Source organism: Coffea arabica, chromosome 3c, assembly GCF_036785885.1.
Source record: "Coffea arabica cultivar ET-39 chromosome 3c, Coffea Arabica ET-39 HiFi, whole genome shotgun sequence".
Classification (NCBI taxonomy): domain Eukaryota; kingdom Viridiplantae; phylum Streptophyta; class Magnoliopsida; order Gentianales; family Rubiaceae; genus Coffea; species Coffea arabica.
In genome coordinates, this window is record NC_092314.1 from 705,801 (window position 1) to 723,671 (window position 17,871).

At 36.1% G+C, this 17,871-nt stretch overlaps 2 protein-coding genes across 6 annotated transcripts; one reads left to right on the plus strand and one right to left on the minus strand.

The window, feature by feature from the left end:
• The first annotated feature begins 1,180 nt into the window (after nt 1-1,180).
• Nucleotides 1,181-9,686, plus strand: LOC113737088 (uncharacterized). 2 transcript variants are annotated; one of them, XM_072081655.1, is made up of 13 exons: nt 1,181-1,516; nt 2,306-2,492; nt 2,869-2,941; nt 3,277-3,424; nt 3,637-3,746; nt 4,402-4,539; nt 4,608-4,749; nt 4,822-4,959; nt 5,624-5,784; nt 5,873-5,947; nt 6,406-6,544; nt 7,231-7,500; nt 9,391-9,686. In XM_072081655.1, exons 1-13 carry the CDS (start codon nt 1,283-1,285, stop codon nt 9,532-9,534), a joined length of 1,959 nt encoding a protein of 652 aa, XP_071937756.1. In that variant the 5' UTR covers nt 1,181-1,282; the 3' UTR covers nt 9,535-9,686. The 2 variants fall into 2 exon arrangements, with proteins under 2 accessions (XP_071937756.1, XP_071937757.1); XM_072081656.1 differs by having other exon boundaries at nt 3,277-3,379.
• Nucleotides 8,046-17,577, minus strand: LOC113733883 (aldehyde dehydrogenase 22A1). 4 transcript variants are annotated; one of them, XR_003459171.2, is made up of 15 exons: nt 17,167-17,577; nt 16,878-16,921; nt 15,851-15,943; nt 15,078-15,205; nt 14,187-14,309; nt 13,693-13,846; nt 12,983-13,086; nt 12,832-12,910; nt 12,412-12,507; nt 12,129-12,266; nt 10,965-11,180; nt 10,683-10,874; nt 10,123-10,266; nt 9,850-10,029; nt 8,046-9,019 (listed from the first exon to the last, which is right to left on the minus strand). XR_003459171.2 is itself a non-coding variant. In XM_027260103.2 (15 exons), exons 1-14 carry the CDS (start codon nt 17,276-17,278, stop codon nt 9,884-9,886), a joined length of 1,779 nt encoding a protein of 592 aa, XP_027115904.1. In that variant the 5' UTR covers nt 17,279-17,577; the 3' UTR covers nt 8,046-9,019; nt 9,850-9,883. The 4 variants fall into 4 exon arrangements, 3 of the variants coding, with proteins under 3 accessions (XP_027115904.1, XP_027115905.1, XP_027115903.1); XM_027260103.2 differs by having other exon boundaries at nt 9,850-10,039; XM_027260104.2 differs by lacking the exon at nt 8,046-9,019 and having other exon boundaries at nt 9,621-10,029.
• Between the last annotated feature and the right edge of the window lie 294 nt (nt 17,578-17,871).

The window sequence follows — 17,871 nt, forward strand, 5'->3', positions numbered from 1 at the left end:
TTTAATTTTACCTAAACTAAAAGTTCAAGGGCCAAATGGATAATTTGCCCTTATTATTATTATTATTATTATTTAACCTTATTTAGTTACCTGTTCGTGTTGTGTGTTTGCTCCAAGGATGGATACATTTATGGGGATAAGGTTATCAGGCAGGCTGAGGTAGGCGTTACGCGTGAAGTTGCGACGCGGAGGAGCCGATGACCATCTCCCATCCCGTTTTCCACTCAGTGATGGCTGTTCTCTCATGGGCTACTGTTGACTATATCACTTGCGAATTGGTGTCCCAAAACATCTTTATTTAAGACATTACTGGTTAAGTAATATATATGATTGCTATGAATTGCTAATTAATATTTGTGACTGCTGCTATGATTTGTTTATGTGGTAGATTTATCATCACTTGCATGCTTTTGCAATAGTATTAGGATATATTTCTCTTATGCAATGTTGTTGGCAAGTAAAGTGAAAGAAGTGGCACATGGGGTCTATGTAAAAAACTTACATGGACTTTTGGCAAGCAAAATGGTTTCATTAACACTTGGTCGACGTTGAGTAATTTCTAATTTCTAAATAGTGATGTTCTCTCGAGTAAATTAGTAAACTAAGAAAAATTTATTAGGGCACATTTTTATAGAGGAGGAAATTTGGGTGCAAGAAAATAGTACATTACCCATCACTTCATTTGTCTCCTGGTTAGTGTTTATTGTTCAATGAGGGTACACGGTTGCCTCAAAAAAAAAAAGTGTACGGTTGGATGTTACAGGAGTGTGTTCAAATCTGTTTGGATCCTTGAGTTTTTCAAATACTATAAAAATTTTTAAAAAGTACTATAAAAGGCACTCTAAAAAGTAGTTTTAATTATTTTTAATGTTTAAAAAATATTCAAAAATATATTCTAAAAACTCTACTACTTTTAAATATTCCAAAATATACTCTAAAAGCTCTGTTGCAGTAAATTTTTTCAAAAACACTCTAAAAAACAGCTAATCCAAATGGGGATTAATTAATATCGTTGAGATATTAATTAATTGATCTAGAAGACTCGTTTACCTCTTCATTCACATCGCACACTCACGGCCCATGAAACGACATCGCTTCATGTACGCATCGATTCCGCGCCAAAAGCATTTTGAGATTATTAGGAGGTTCAAAGACTATAAAAACCCGCCAACTGGACTTCACTCCCACTTTCAGAGATTAGGGTTTATTAATTCGTCTTTCTCTTTCAGTGCCTGCCTCAGAGAGCAGATGAGTTTTTCTCTCTGAGGCGATTCCCAGCAGCATGATAGACTACGAACCTTCATCAATGGAAATCACAGATCAACCAAATCACATGGACGAAGAAGAGGATCCGTTCCTAAAATTTATTGACTACGCGCAGTTGATTTTAAAAGAAACCGAAAATGACAATTCGGACGGGCCGGGTTGGAGCTGGATTGCTTCTCGGATCCTTAAAACTTGTGTAGCTTATTCTAGCGGCGTCACTCCCGCTATTCTCCTTTCCGATCTCTCTCAGGTCCATCCCATTCTCGATTCTCTCTGCATTTCTCTCTTATTAGTTCTTTTTTTTGGCCAAATATTCGAAAAAATTTGATTATCAGTAGTTATTATCATCGCTAGCTTCAAATTAACTATACGTGCATTCTTTTCCGTGTATATATTTGTCTTCTTCGGTGCATAGGCCTCTCAATTATCTCTCTATCTTTTTTTTCCCTTTTGAGCATCCGAATAATCAGTGCTTAGTATGTGTACATCATTCCGGTGTGTGTGTGTATGTAGAGTATATAAAATTGCTATGGTATTTGTTGTTAATTAGACAAGTTTTATAGGTAAAACGTGCGTGTCTTTGCAGTATACTTGAAAATTAGTAGAGATACATGTTGTTAATTTGATGAATTTTGTGCATCTCGGTGGTATGCCTGGATTGTGTATGTGAAATTGTTACGTATATGAGTTATTAGTTTGACTTAATTGCATAGATATTTGTGAACTTTTGTCCAGAATTTCCACGTTTTATTAGCTTTGTAGATTCACGTAGAAAATAGGTTCTAAATAAGTTTGGTTTTTACATTTTATCTTATAGCACTCTCTGAGTAATAATAAAGATCATTTGCATGAAAGAGGAAAAACATACTATGTTTTCTGATTGATATAAATTATACAATTATGTCTATATAAGGAACGTTTTTGGAATTTGATTTGCAGAATAAGGACACTTTTTCGAACAACTTTTCACGTTCTATGGCATTCTTCAGCTTTTTTTTGTTTTTGCCCAGCTAATATGTGTGTTTATGTATGATTATAGGCTTGGAATGAGCAGAATAGGGGGAGAGCTCCAAAAAAGAGGCCTGAATGCATTAACCAGTTGAAGGAGAAGCACAGAAGAGCAAAGCTTCCTAGCACTGTTACAATTGACTCAATTTACGAGAAAAGATTCTTATCCTTGACTAGTGTAATTGAAGCTGTCATTGTAGATGCTTACTGTCTTCCGGGTACAACATGAGCCGTGCCATTCAATTGCATTTCTTTTTTGTTATTTTACCACAAAATGGCTCAATAAATTCACTTTGAATATAAAAATCTTGGGGATCTATTCTATTATGCACTATGAACAAACTTTTCACCTACAACTTTCCGGGCTTGTGCTAATAGTTAACTGTCATTGATATACAGTGCAATGAAGTTCTCGGGCTAAATAAAGGCGTTAAATTACTTGAGAAAATTTTGTCTATAATGAGGCAACTCATATTTAGCGTTACTGCTTAGTTCTTTTCCAACAGTTTCCAAGCTATGGGTTTCCTGCCCCTGCTTGTAGTAGTAAGTGTTAATGCTGTGGTAGTCATGTTTAATTTGTTAAGTTTCTCTCAGGAACCAACATATGCATGATCACATTGGGTGACTTTTGGAGCTCTAACACCATTGATCTGTATCTTCACCGTAGGTAAATGAACTGCACTGCATATTAAATGAGTGTACCATACATTATATGGCAATTTGTTAACGTGGTGAATTAGCCCAACTTTATGCTTGTGAATCCTTTTTCTTCTCTTTTTTCATATGCTGCTAATGGTTACCATACCTCTTCACAAGCAACTAGCAGACTGTTATTAGTAGACTAATTCTATAACTAAATTAAAGCTGGGATATTTTCTTTGCAAAGGTGAACTTTCAGCGACTAAGCACATTAGTCATCATTTAAATCAATGTTATCATTGCTGTACGGCATCTTGTACATTGTTGATCTACTAAGATGTCTAACAAGGATTTTTGTAGCAGGTTTTACAAATTAGCTGATCCTAACAATGGAATTCTGAAGAAGGGCCGAGAAGCTTTTCTAACTGGATGCCATCTTCGAACTGCCAGCAAAAGTTGTGGCCAGGCACGACTTCTGCCAACTGAATATTTTGTGGTGCTGTTAGATGAGGTCTTGGAGGATTTCTTTGCTTATCCACTTGTGATTGACCTTTTTATGGATGTTGATCTTTGCTAGCACAAACTAGTGTAGTTTTGCATGCTTTATCTTTGCATTTGCATGCTTATTAATTTCAGGAGTCCTGTGACATATATGCACTTGGTCTGATTTTAAGATTTCATATTCTGTTTCTGGTGTTGACTTTAAATTTATCCTTGATGCAGGACCAAGACGATGATGCGATGCTAATTGGAGCACAGTTTTGTTCAGATTCCTTCTCTTCCATTTCTCTTGAGGCTGTTAAAGAAGGGGTCTCTTATTCATTGTATGCTAGGTAAGATGTGGCAGCATAATTTGTAGTCTGTCTTGTGTACTTCAGTTTTAAACGAAGTTGATGCTACTTTCTCTGAAGTTGGTATATATAAAATCAGTCATCTCGCCAACTGGCCCACTTCTTTAAGTACATCAGACAGTTTTAGCTCTGAGAATTGGCTTGTGCCTCATCTGCTTTTCCATGATGGGAACATAATGAAAGTATGTCCTGAGAAAAGGCCGTCCATTAACAGACAGGATGGATGTCAGCTTTACACACCGTCTTAATTCCTGCTCTCAGACTTTAGCATATTATTGCTGAATGGTATAGTAGTCAAAGCGTGCTCAACTTTAATAAGTTCAAAGTGCTGTCAAGTGTTGGCCTAGCTTCTTTTGACATGTGATTGAGCAAATCAATAAAGACTCTGCTTAAAAGAACATGGGCACAAAGATCTGTCAAGTGTGTCAGTTTCCTTTCGTCCCCTCTCTCCCCCATCTTTTCCATTTCTTCTGCCAATCTTCCTTTTTCCTTTCTTTATTCCCCGTTTTGACTTCATATTTCAATTGACTGGCACCTTTTCTTTTTGCTTTGCTCTTAAGTCCTTAAAGTCTTTGGCATTTTAATTTACGTTGCACCTAGAACTACTATAACTAGTTGTGTTTTTATTTGAGGACAGGATTGAATCAATTGGATCTTTGGAAACACAGAAGTATGGTAATTTGCAGAAGAAGCAGATTACTCTTGTTGATAACGATGGTGTCAAGCTAAAGTTTCTGCTGTGGGGTGAGCAGGTTATGCTATCCAAGCTATTCAGGTACCTCTTCGGGATTCAGATTTGTTGTTTTTGTTTTTCTACATCAACATGATTTAGCTGCTTTTCAGTGTTGGGAGTATGCTTGCCCTGGATAGGCCATTTATTGCAAGTTCTTCTAATGGTGAAATCGAAACATGTGAAGAAATTTTCCTTGAATATGGCAGTGCAACGCAGCTTTTTATGGTGCCTTCTATCCAACATGAGGAACGAGTAAGTCTTGGATTTTTTTATGCAACTAACATGTCCAATGATGAATACAATGTTAACTTGTGGGGGATCTAGGTATCTGTATCATTGACACAGAGCCGTTCTCAAGGATCAAAGCTATTAAATCTATCAGATCAGAGATCTGTCATTTCCCAAGTGACCCTGCCTTGTGATTCTCAAGGATCTATTGACTTCAGTCTTTGTCCATTTCGGGTAAGTTCTGCAACAATTTGGCAGAATCTATGGATGTTGAAAACAATTTATTGTTGTAGGAATTGTTTTATCTGTGAAATAGCTTCTTCATATAAAAAATTGAGATTGGATTAGATATCCAGGGTAAATTCAATCTTCTTTTCTAATGCATTATTTAGCCTTTTCCTGGTAAATGGAGTTGTAATACTCATCTGTTATATTTCTTTACCAAATAAAAAAGATTTGGTCTTCAGTTTTATGTTTTAGCTTCACATGTAACAAATCATGCTTCATACTTGATAGGTATGTCATTTAATGACCATTAATGACATCATTAATCAAGAAGACAATGACCATTATTAGTATCGTTGTGAATACTTCCCTCCATTCTTCATACTTTGAAACCAACTTGGATTGTGTTCATATGCATGCACATTGAGCATAAATATAAATTTGTCATTCCTGTGTTTTTATTATGCCTTTAAATACACCTGATGCTTTATGTGAATTCATAGATGACGTATCCCATTTAAATAAGCACAATGGATAAAAATCTTCTTGGGTTTATAACTGTGCCTACCTCAGAATGTTCTGGATATGTCCATTACAAAACCAATATGCTCGTGTCAATTCCCTAAATTTCAGTTTTGCCACTAATCTCTCTTATGCTGTTGAAGTATTGCAGTCATTTGTAGTTGATCTACATGACAAGATGACTGGCCTCAGTCTTTATGGAGTTGTTACTGACATTGTTCATGAGAGAAATACGGCAAAGACCACTTTCTCCTTGAAGCTGAAAGATATAACTGGAACAATTTGGATAAAGCTATATTTTGTCGGATTGTGGTAATTATCTTCAGTTACCTGTGTCCCAAATGAAACATGTTCATTTTGCTAAAAAAGCTAATGTTTCCTCGATGTTTTTGCTGTTTAGGTCATTGGGAAGATTAGGGCTTGGTCACACAGTGTACATTTCTGGTTTGACCTCCTCTACGAGCATAGAAAATAGGTGATCACAACTCAAACTTTAATTAGATCCTGAACTTTGACATATACACACTGCGTTGACTACCTCTCTCCCGACAAGTTAGCTGCACAAAAACTCCAAAGGAACAACGTTATATCATGTGAAAGTGGCCTAAAAGAAAGGGTTATATCATATAAAGTGAGTTTATTCAGTTAGAAAAGGATAGCTACATTTTAAGCTTTAATGAGACTAATGATCAGCGATCCTTTTGGGATTGTTTTCACTGATAGAACGTATTGGGTCATCTGATGGTGCACTTTGGTCAAATGATGAGTTTTCATTATATATTAACTGGAAGGTCATGAGGTCAGTGCATGATACAGCTTTGTTTGCAGGTTAAAGCTACATGCACTTGAATGTATTATACCCTTACAGCTGCCTGATTTTGCCTTTTTTATTCATAGGATAATCTCATCTTGCTTTTGTTGCATGCTTGACAGACTTCAGTTATCATGGTTGGAGAGTGACATTGGAGCTTCATTTATCAACATAAGTTGCTTACCTGCCTTGCTGAACTCGTCTTGTCTTCACAAATTATCACGCCTTTCTGATTTATCTATCCGGATTGGTGTAACTCATGTATGTTTTATTCTTTTTCCTTGGTTTCAATTCTGTGCTTATCTGTTCTGCTAAAAATCCATGCAGTTTTTCTTCTTCCTCTCCCAAAAGAAAAATAAAGGAAAGAAAAGGTTGATTTTACTTTTTATTTTCTGTGATTCTGCCATGTTGAATCCTGGCTTCCATCTTGCAGATACTGGTAATATCTCTCTCTCTCTCTCTCTCTTTAAGGCAAGATACTTGTAATCTTGTGTTGCTACGTGGAGTCTTGGTAGTTACCTCTTACTCAATTTACTCTAAACTGTGATTAGCCTGTGACATGCGGATAAACAGCTGTCAGGTTAACTTCCATAGTTAATTTAATCATACATTGAAAAGCCAGGTGAAAATCCTTTATTTTAATGATCTTTTTTTTTTCTAAAATAAGATTTTATTAAGTTTTGAGGTCTTTTTGCTGCTATGTTTTGATTGTTTCCTCGTGACAACAAATGGCTACTTTAATAGCTTCATCTTGCTTGAGTTTTCTGTTTTCCTCCTCTGTATGAGGATTTGTTATCGATGTTCCGATGCCGCAATGTATATTGTGGTCATGGGATTCGTTGGTTGTCTGCATATGGCTTCAGGTATCCTTCCCTTTACAAAGAGTTACTTAGATGAGCATCGGTGTCGCTTTCTAAAAGCATTTTTCTCTTTCCTTTTCTTTTCAGATCTGTCGAATCTGGCTGGATCAGATTGACTATTGTCACGTCAGTACAAGATTTTCGCATTCCCTTTGTGGGAATTTTGTTGACGAGGCACGCGGTGGGGACCCTTTTTGTAACTTCTGCAATTGGAACTGCTCTGCTGAAGTTGTGCGGTCTTTCCATCTCAAGATAACTCTTGCTGATGGGAGCGCAAAAGTGTGTGCTTGGTGCACTGGTCAGACCGCTGCAGAGTTACTTCAAATAACTCCTGACGACTTTGATGAACTCTCTGAGGTAATCCTGAAACAATTTCTGACTCGCTTCTTCTCCTTCATTTCTTTTCGACGTCTCCATTCAAGATAATAACATTTTACTCTTGAACATAAACAATATAAGAATCTTTTACTTCACTAATCTACTTTTTAGTGTCCGAAATAATGGAATGGGTATGCCACGCTATATTTATTTGCTCTACATGATTTCACATATTATTAACAGTAGCATCATTACACATGATTTCTTAATCGTTAACGCCAAGGAAGTAAATTGACTTTTGGGCATCACAGCTTTTCACGAATATTCTAATAAGTAAACCCAAGACTTGCGTCAAAGCCCAAAAAAGAAATTCCTAATTTAAAATGAAGAACTGGTGTCAACGGAGAACTTTGAACCATTCCCCTGACCTCTGGCAACAGAAAAGCCAACACATCTCGTCAACTAAGGATGGCAACGGAGTGGGATTGGGGGATGGATTGCCAAAAAATCCCCTCTGCCTTCGTCCCATCCCCTGCTCCCCTTCCCCCACCCTCGTCTCACCCCACTTCCCCGACAAGTGATAGTTTCCTCTCTTTTTTTCTTTTTTTTTTTAAATCTTTTGTGTACTGGAGAGGAACATTTCATTTTTAAGCGAATCTATCTTTGTGATATGTATAAATCAGAAGTCCAAGAGAATACCACATGCAAATTGTTTCTTTTTAGAAGTAAGATTAATTTACTTCTAAAATACTACTATTGGTGAACAAGCAAACAACAGTAGGAATGGCAATGGCAATGGCAATGGCTGTAGGTGTTCGCGGGTGCCCGTCTTGCAATGAAAGTAATGGAGCGAGGGTCCCCCTGCTGTAAATGGGGGCCGGCCTTGTTCCCTCGCATCAATTAATAAATATTAATGAATATATTATATGTATAATATAATGATTAATAACTTTTTGAAGCAAGTCTTAATTAATAATTAGACTAAAACTTTGAAGAATTCTCTATCTTTACAAAGTTTATAAGTAGATTAGTTTAAATGATTTTAATTTTATTTATATCTTAAACATCAAAATATTAGAGAAACTAAAAACCTATTAACATTCAACCTATAACCCTTTCTTACTTTTCCTTCTCTTGTTCATTTCTTTCTCTGTCACGTAACTTTTTCCCTTTTCAGTTGCCACACTCACTCTCAATCTGATGATATTGTGTCAGTTTGAAGAATTTGTAACTATTTTGCTAACGTTCTCTTTACAATCTATTAGCACTAGCTTGCCCAATGCTTGCTTGTCCACTTATAAATAAACTTTACTTTTGAGGAAAAACTAGTTTGAATGTAATGTTCTCTTGGATTACTAATGTATGTATATTGCAAAGATAGATTTACTTCAAAATGAAATCTTCCATTTCAATATAAAAAGAAAAAAAAAAGAAATGGTCACTTGCGGGGCAAGGACTAGGGGAATGGGGCCGGAGGCGAGGTAACTCTTTTGACAGGAGGTGGAGGGCGGGTCCTGCCTTGTTACCATCTCTAAGTAGCAGGTAAGCCAGTGCTAATCTGTTGTAAAGAAAAGGTTAGCAAAACAATTACAACTTCCAACAGATACACAATTCGTCCACACTTAGAGTGAGCGGTAGCTGAAAAAGGAAAAAAGTAAGAAAGAAACCAATCGAAGAAAGAGAAATGGAAGGGGGTTAAATTGAATGTTAATAGGTTGCTTAGTTTCTCTAATGTTTTATACTTTAAAACCATTTAAGTAAACCTTCATCTAAAGTTGTAAATACAAAGAATTTGTCAAAGTTTTAGTCCAATTATTAATTATATATAATATATTCACTAATATTTATTAATTTAAGTGAGGGAACAGGGCAGTGCATGTACAGACTCTATGGAACTAATTTCTTTTATCAATACTTATGGCTTGTCAGGAAGAACAAATCTTGTATCCATCTTCCCTTGAGAATGAAAGGTTCATCGTAGCAATTGTCAGCTGCAGGAGTGGTGATGGCGGTCTAATAAATGCGGAACATGAAAAGACTGCATGGGAGGTCACCCGAGCTACTAAAGTATGAATCACGGTGCCTTGGCCATTTACTGCCTTTAAGTAGCTCGAAAATTTTGTATTTGCATGTTTTACCTGGTATTTAAATATAATGACTTCTAGCAATGCTGATTTACCATTACTCGAGAACTGAATAACAACAAATTGTTCTAAGTTGTTGCATGTTTCATTAGCAGTTCCTTCAAAAAAAAAAAAAAAGGCTTGTAAAGGTACTCTAACGGTCCCTAAAACAATGAGAAGCATTTAGCCACCAACTCATACTCAGCAATAAAGGAAAATAAAGCAACATTTAGATGGTGCAAAACATGGTGATATTGGATGGTACCATGATAACTTTGAAAAATTGCCGAGCACAGAGATCATTCATTTCTCCTCTTGTTGTTTATGGAGGGGTTCTGCTCTGTAAGGATCTTCAAAACATTCACCAATGCTCTCAAACGGTCCAAGATGTTCAAGCCATAAAGAGCTTCCACCAGGTAAACTTGAAACTCAAAACCATTCTCCGCTACAGGATACTACAGTAATGCAGTGAGAAACATTGACAATGTAAACTCATTGAACCATAAACAAAATGAGTAAAAAATGCTGCAGAGTTTACCTGAATAGGCTTTGGTATCTTGGTTTTGATAAATGGCCACCATCTATCCTCCACGACTGACTTTACAAGGCAGCAAGCTCGCAAGCCTTCTATGCCAGCAAATCTTCCAAAGCCACTGTCTTTTACACCACCAAATGGCAAAGACTGAAAATACAAAAGTCAAGATTACAAAAAAAATATCACTAAGATGTCTATGTATGATTAAAATTGAAGTAAGATGCAAACAAATTAAGAGCCATAAATAGTGAAGAGATGGTCAACTCTAAATTTAATTTTACAGCCAATTTTTCCAATCCTAAAAGCAGTAGGGTATGGACTTTAAACCACCTGTTTCTGAAAATAGGCAATTATGGAATCACATAAACATCATCCTTTGCCAGAGAGTTTCCACAGCACAAGCAACTTCTAGACCACTATAGATATTGTTTCTAATCCCTTTCATCCGGGAAAGTTCCATTTCTAATCATGCTAATTACAGTAATTTAGAAGAGCAAGTTAAGTTAGATAATACTAAAAGCACATCTTGATACTCCATGATACCCTTTCCGTAGTGGCATTACCTGACACATGTAAGTTGAAGCAAAGTCATTAACTGCAGCAACACCACAATGTAACTGTGAAGCAATTTGTTTGGCCCGATGTTGACTGCCAGAAAAAACAGCACAACCAAGTCCATATTTTGAATCATTTGCTAGCTTGACAGCCTCTTCATCAGAATTGAATTTCATTATTGGCAAAACTGGTCCAAATGCCTGCGTGCCAATTTCCATTGAAAAAAAGCCAGACAACTTTCATAGCATCAACAAACAGAACAAACACACACGAAGTCAACACGAAAATACCTCCTCCTGCATCAAGTTCATAGAGTGGTTCACATTTACAATAACAGTAGGTGGGAAATACTGATCAACAGCATCTTCACCAATATTTCCGACACTTCCTCGCCCAACAACTTCAGCTCCTTTATGTACGGCATCATTTACAAGATTTTGGAGCTTTTCGGAATGCTCCTGCATGCATATGGCTCCCATGTCATACTTCCCAGCCAGTGGAGGGCCCTGCATGAAATCATTAATTAAATTATTAAACTTCTATAAAAGAAATTACAATTGAGCATGCAAGTGCACCACGATCATACTACAGCAGCCCAAAAGAGTGCAGTCAAGGTTCATGCAAAGATATCACTCTTTCTGTTTTAAAGTGAAAATCACAACTACAGTGGCCAGGAAAGGGAACAACCTAGTGAATTCTAATGCAGCAGTATTCCCTGAATATGTTCTCAAAGATTGGATCTCACATCTGGCATCAAACGCAATTAGTGGTTCTCAAAGGAAGCTACTGGCGTGGTATTTAGTTGATTTCTTTATGGAATAATGTGAGGTGATTGATGCATGAACTTCTAAAACGGAAGGCGACACAAGCGAATGACTTCAACCATTTCACACATCATTAATGAAATCACAAAAGTTGCAACAGTTCTTTGTCTGAAATCACAAACAAAAGAGCAAGGGAATAAGAAAGATGAAAAGACATTATAAAACAAGGATGCATATCTTAAAAATGGATCAATCAAAGAATAATTCCAGCATAACTAGCAGTATCAATGGTATCAATTTCTAAAATATATGAAACGAAATGTAATTTCTTTCATATATTGATGTAGCAGGTCAACTCATATAACTAAGAATATTTTGAGGAAGTTGAGCTTTGTTCATGCTGGACACAGCATGTCCAACATGAACAAAGAGAAAGCTACTTTGAGTCCTCTTGAAGGCATTGGTTCACAAGCTTTTGCTAGCAAGATGCATTAGCAGAAGTACATAAATTAAGTGTGGTAATCTCAAAACACTTCATTAAGCCATGAAGGTAAAGCTATAACTAAAAGCATATGAAGGCAGTGAAAAATTAAAGTTCGTGACACCAGTGAGACCAAGAAGCAATACAGGGAGAGATCAGGTAGATCTGATTAAAGAAACTAAGAGGAAAATAGCAAAAACTGTACTTACAACAGCAACAGATTTTACAATTTTGACAACTTCAGCAACAAATGAAGAATAAACATCCTTATGAACATAGAATCTCTCAGCACCCGCACAATTTTGCCCACTTGATTGGAGAGCAGCCCTAGCAGCAACTTGTGCAACCTGCTTCCCGTTAAATGATTTGGTAATAACCAACCATCCAGGCAAAAGAAATAGGATTATGCTCAAGAATCTAGAATTGCAATGTTGAAAGTTATCAGTGCATTCATATCTAGAAAATACAAGTGCAGGCTTGAGGGATTCATACATGAGGCACATCCACATCTTCGCAGACAATAAATGCATCTTTTCCACCAAGCTCAAGTGTAACTGGTATTAATGTATCTGAAGCTTTCCGCATTATCTGCATATACAAGAAGAGCACCAAGCACTTCATCTCAGTTTTCATCTCGAATTCAGAAGCATCTATACACCTCAAAGGTTTGAAAACTGAAAATTAACGAGAAAATTTTTTTACTTTAAATGAGTGAAGCTCAAAGATAAAGGGGAGACACCATATTGCACAAGAAACCTTTTCCTTCTTTAGGTGGCAGTTATGGTACACGGGTGGGTGGTTTCAAGAGTAAGTAATGCTCAAGGAATTTAAAAATGAGAAAATGGACTTTTGTAGACTATAATACTGCTAATGGTAAAGCAATAAATCAATATACGTTTCTTCACTTCCTACCATTCTACCCACACCAGGTGATCCGACAAATATAATTTTGTCAACTGCAGACACTAAGGCTTCTCCAGTTTCAGCAAACCTGCAGAGAGGTTCAATTCAAGCAAGCTCTGAACAGAAGTCAACACAATGAAACCATTAAAACGATGCATACCCGGTTATAACTTCAACCAGGTTTTCAGGAGCTCCTACAGCAGCAAGGGCTGTCTGAATAATTCTCATATAAAAACATCCTGACCAACTTGCATTTTCTGAAACCTACCATGACAATCATACTCATCAATTATCAAAGCAAATCAGCAAAGGGAATGTATGTATTTAAAATGTTTATCCTTCTTTTAGATAGAATTTTATCTGAGACAATTAAAATGAATTTCAACTCTTCTACACTACAGAGGCATTCTGCGGGAAAGGACTAAGCTTAGTCACAGACACGTTACTATTCCTCTATGTTATGAAAAATAGTGTCCACGAGTGAGGGCTCTGACAACCATCTGGGAAGAACCTTGGTACTTAGAAGCATTGCCTAAAATGGGGGTTAATTAGGAAACAGGAAATAAGAAAAAAGATACAACTATTATTTGAAATACATGGCCCGTTTTATTTCTTCCAACAATCTACTTAAAAAAGTTTGCTTAAATATTTATTAAAAATGCTGTTCTTACAGACAGACAATGAAATGCTGGGCATAGAAAAATGTGCTGATGTCATTACAAAGCAACAGCTATGGTGGAACAGGCCAAAACTCTACTACAGACTGCAACTTTAAATCGATTCATAAATACAACACTCAAGAGACAAAAGGAGTTAACTAAAACATGCAATACGTCCAAAACGATAATCAATGCAGGTAAGGAAGAATACCTTAATCACAATGCTGTTTCCTGAGAATACTGCTGCCAACATTGGGTTGAAAATATTATGAAAAGGATAATTCCACGAGACAATAGCACCAATTACACCAAGGGGATAAAACTCCACCTTGGCTGTCTTGTGAAGCATTGATCTTCCACATGACCTATAAGATATCTAATGATGATTATTTTGCTTGAAACTTTTGGCTTGTTAATTATTCAAGCAGATAAAACATGATGAAACAACAAATTGTTTGGATCTTCCTACTCATTGGATGTTGCTAGTAACAAAATGAGCATAAACGATGTTATTACTACAAGCACTTGTCAAAGAAGGCATCTACATATTTCACACCAAAACCAACAGGAGTATATTGCCACTACGACACAGCTACAACTTTTATGAGACTGCTTCTTGAGCTAAACACTGGTCAGATGTTCAAGTTTTGCTCTCGTCCAATCAGTAGTAGTGATAGAATTGAAAAAAGAAGTGATTGGATATACCTGTATTCAGGCTTTAGCCACCTTTCACCCTCTGAAAGAAGCCATGTAATTTTCTCACAAGTTGTCAATATCTCCCCCAATGAAGCATCCACCATGGTCTTCCCAGTATCCCTTGAAGAAATTCTAGTTGAAATGACACATGAGACTGAACTTTATCACAAGTAGTCACAAATAAAAGCATCAATGCAAAAGTTGAAAGTTTTAATTTTAACATTCAACATTCAACACTTCAAAAAAATTCAACCAAAAGGGAGAAAAAGATGTACGTGATGAGGAATGATCTTAAACCTTTTACTTTCAGGTCATATTATGAATTCAATTTCTTAGCATCCCTAGCTGAAGTATTTTACTTGTGCTTCTGCAAGATTTAATCCCATATCACCGAAGTATTTTCTGTTATCAGTTTTCAGTCCAGATTGATATATATGAGGATGTCTTCCATTTCCTTTTCTTCACTGATGTTACTTGTAGAGCAACTTAAACATATTCAGACTAATCCATCAGGTGACGGTCAATAAATAGAAAATTTTTTGATGGTTGGAAAAAACTATGCAAAGAACAAATTCTAGCCCCAGACATTGATTTGAATTGAAGCTACAATGAGAAAAAGTTGAAGACCGCTTGATTACTTTGACCATTACAGCAAATCCATAAATTTATCATATACTGCAAAAGTAAAAGAAAATAGAAGCAATGCATAGATTCCTCAGAGTTCTGATAGTTTTTTACAACTAAATCTTTTTTTTTTTTTGGTTCATTGTATGTGCATGCCATTGGGGGCAAGGAGGAGACTAGGAGAGGTTGAAGGGAGTTTTTCTTCAAATGAGCAAATCATTTGCTGGCACTTCCAGAAAGTTTATAGAGAGCTTTCTTCAGTTCAGGAGTCCTTACTCGCATATAAGATCTTGATGTTCAATTATATACTTCAGAAGGATCCTCAGAAACTGGCGCCTTTGCTTGAAGCTACTTTTTGCCCATATCTTTTGAGCTTTCCTTGCCTGTGCTACCCTCTCCTTAACCTAAGAAAATTGTGCAGTTGTCAATTTCAACTGGAAGCGGAACACATGAACTGTGAGAGAAGAATCATTAAGCCACATCATCAACCAAAAACACAACATAGAGAGGGGAAAAAGTTGGGAAACTACCAGTTTCATCGAAAGCCAAATGGAAAAGTTGGGCACAAATGTCGTGGTTATATGAGATGCTAAGGCCTTCTGAAGCCTAGGGTGTCAGGCAAAGCTAAAGGTCACAGCTGATGATGGAAGCTGCAAACTATGCTACAAAGACATTGTTTATGCAGAGACACCTACTACCTAAACACACTGGTGCATCTGATAAATACGATGAATTATCACAAATTCTGTAAACCTGGGTGGGAAGGGATCTAGAATCATATTAAATTCAATGATACTGAACACATTGAAAGTTATACATGAAGCAAAGAGGACATGAGCAAATGATATTGCGACTCTAATCAAGTAATATTTACTTCAGAACTAGCTCTAAATGAAACCAGAATTAAGATAACATTCTAGCCAAATGCAAGAGATTATCCATACTGTTAGCTAATTTAAAAAAAAAAAAAAATAGAACATGCCCAATATACAGATTTTACACACGCATCAAGTATCTAAAACTTTTAAAATGTAAGACAATTATCACACCTCATCAGGTTTTAATGCAGGGAAGTGGCCAAGGTACTTCATTGTTGCAGGCTCATAGCACTTAACTATGTCTGTCTGCCGCCTTGATGGTATCTGAGTGCAAACCACAATGTAACATTATCAGCAGACAACTGCTCAAATCTCCTAAAGCTCAATTCCAGAAGGGGGGGGGGGGTGGAATAAGCAAAAGCAAAAGCAAAAGCCAAGAAAGAATAGAATACAATCACTGCTTATCAAACACTAAGGAGTCCACAGAAGTGAAAAACAAGAAGAATAAACAAGCGAAATTGTTAGTTTGCAGCCAAACCAAGAACATTTCAAGTAATAAACATCGTCTATTGCATCCCACCTTGAAGCTTTTCAATCTGAATAAGTATGTTCTTTATTTAAATTGTAACTCAATTTTAAATGAATAATATCCAGTTCGGCACATTATATATCTAGTTAAAAAATTATACTACCAAAAAAATTTCTGAGTGAAAACCACAATGTAACATTATCAGCAGACAACTGCTCAAATCACCTAAAGCTCAATTCCAGAGGGGGGGGGGGTGGGTGGAATAAGCAAAAGCAAAAGCAAAAGCCAAGAAAGAATAGAATACAATCACTGCTTATCAAACACTAAGGAGTCCACAGAAGTGAAAAACAAGAAGAATAAACAAGCAAAATTGTTAGTTTGCAGCCAAACCAAGAACATTTCAAGTAATAAACATCGTCTATTGCATCCCACCTTGAAGCTTTTCAATCAGAATAAGTATGTTCTTTATTTAAATCGTAACTCAAATTTAAATGAATAATATCCAGTTCGGCACATTATATATCTAGTTAAAAAATTATACTACCAAAAAAATTTCTGTATCAAGTTCGCAGCTCTAACACATTCAAACAGAGAAACTAAACTAGCTAGGAATGAATAATTTTGTAGCATAGGAGCGATACTTAAAATAATAATTATAATAACTACAATTTTAAACTACAAATAAGCTTCGAAACCGAAAAAAAAACAGTAGCAGTCGTCGGAACTCACATATATGTAGCTGTTCTCGTCCGTCTGATTTCCGTTACCCAACACTGCAATTAACACAATAACTTCAAAATCAATACAATATTTGTATCTACACAAACAAATTTTTCCAATCAAATTATTCCAAAATACTTTAAACATCTAAAGAAATATTACTACATACGAAACTAAATACAGTCAATTACCGAGCAAAGCAAGTCTATTCGAAACTAAGCTAAGCAAAATTTCTAGCAAAACGGACATGTAATACTTATATATGTATAAAAGAGAGAGAGAGAGAGAGAGAAGGCACCGTCAGAGGCATCGACGTTGATAGAAGGTACATTGGAAGGAACGAGCATCAACAGGAATTTACAGATCACGAATGCGAATGCGAGCACCAGCAACGGCCACCAAAACGCCATCTCTTGATCGATTTATTTGAGAAAACGAAGCTTTTTCTGATTTTGATGAACCCTAGCTCCTTGCTTTTCTGGTTTTTCTAAGAGAAACGAAATGGATCAAATCGCATAGTTTCAGAACTAAAATGGCTCCTTACCAGTTACCTCTGCTGCTTCACTGGTCATTGCTCGGTTGTCTATCAACTCCTCATACTAGAGGAGCCTAGGCCCACCCAGAATCTTGACTATATGAGAAACATTTTCAATTTAGGGGCCAAATGGACAACGGCTACCACGAAGCATAGAGAAAATCGGGTTTGTCAAAAGTGAGAAGTGTTTAAAATATTTCTCACATTTTATCAAATAATTTTTTTCATCGTTCAATTAAAAAATGATAATTTTATATCCCTTATAAAATTAAATTGATAAAATTTAATTCTGATCTGGATTTTCAATTACTTTTGATCCTGAATTTATCACGTGATTTGCACATAATCATTTTTTTATGGATAAAAGAAATTAGGTCTCATTTGTAGTTAAATAAATAATCTGATTTATATTCATTTTTTTCTAAAAAAAAAAGTATGATCTTACTTGAACTATATTCATTTTTTTCC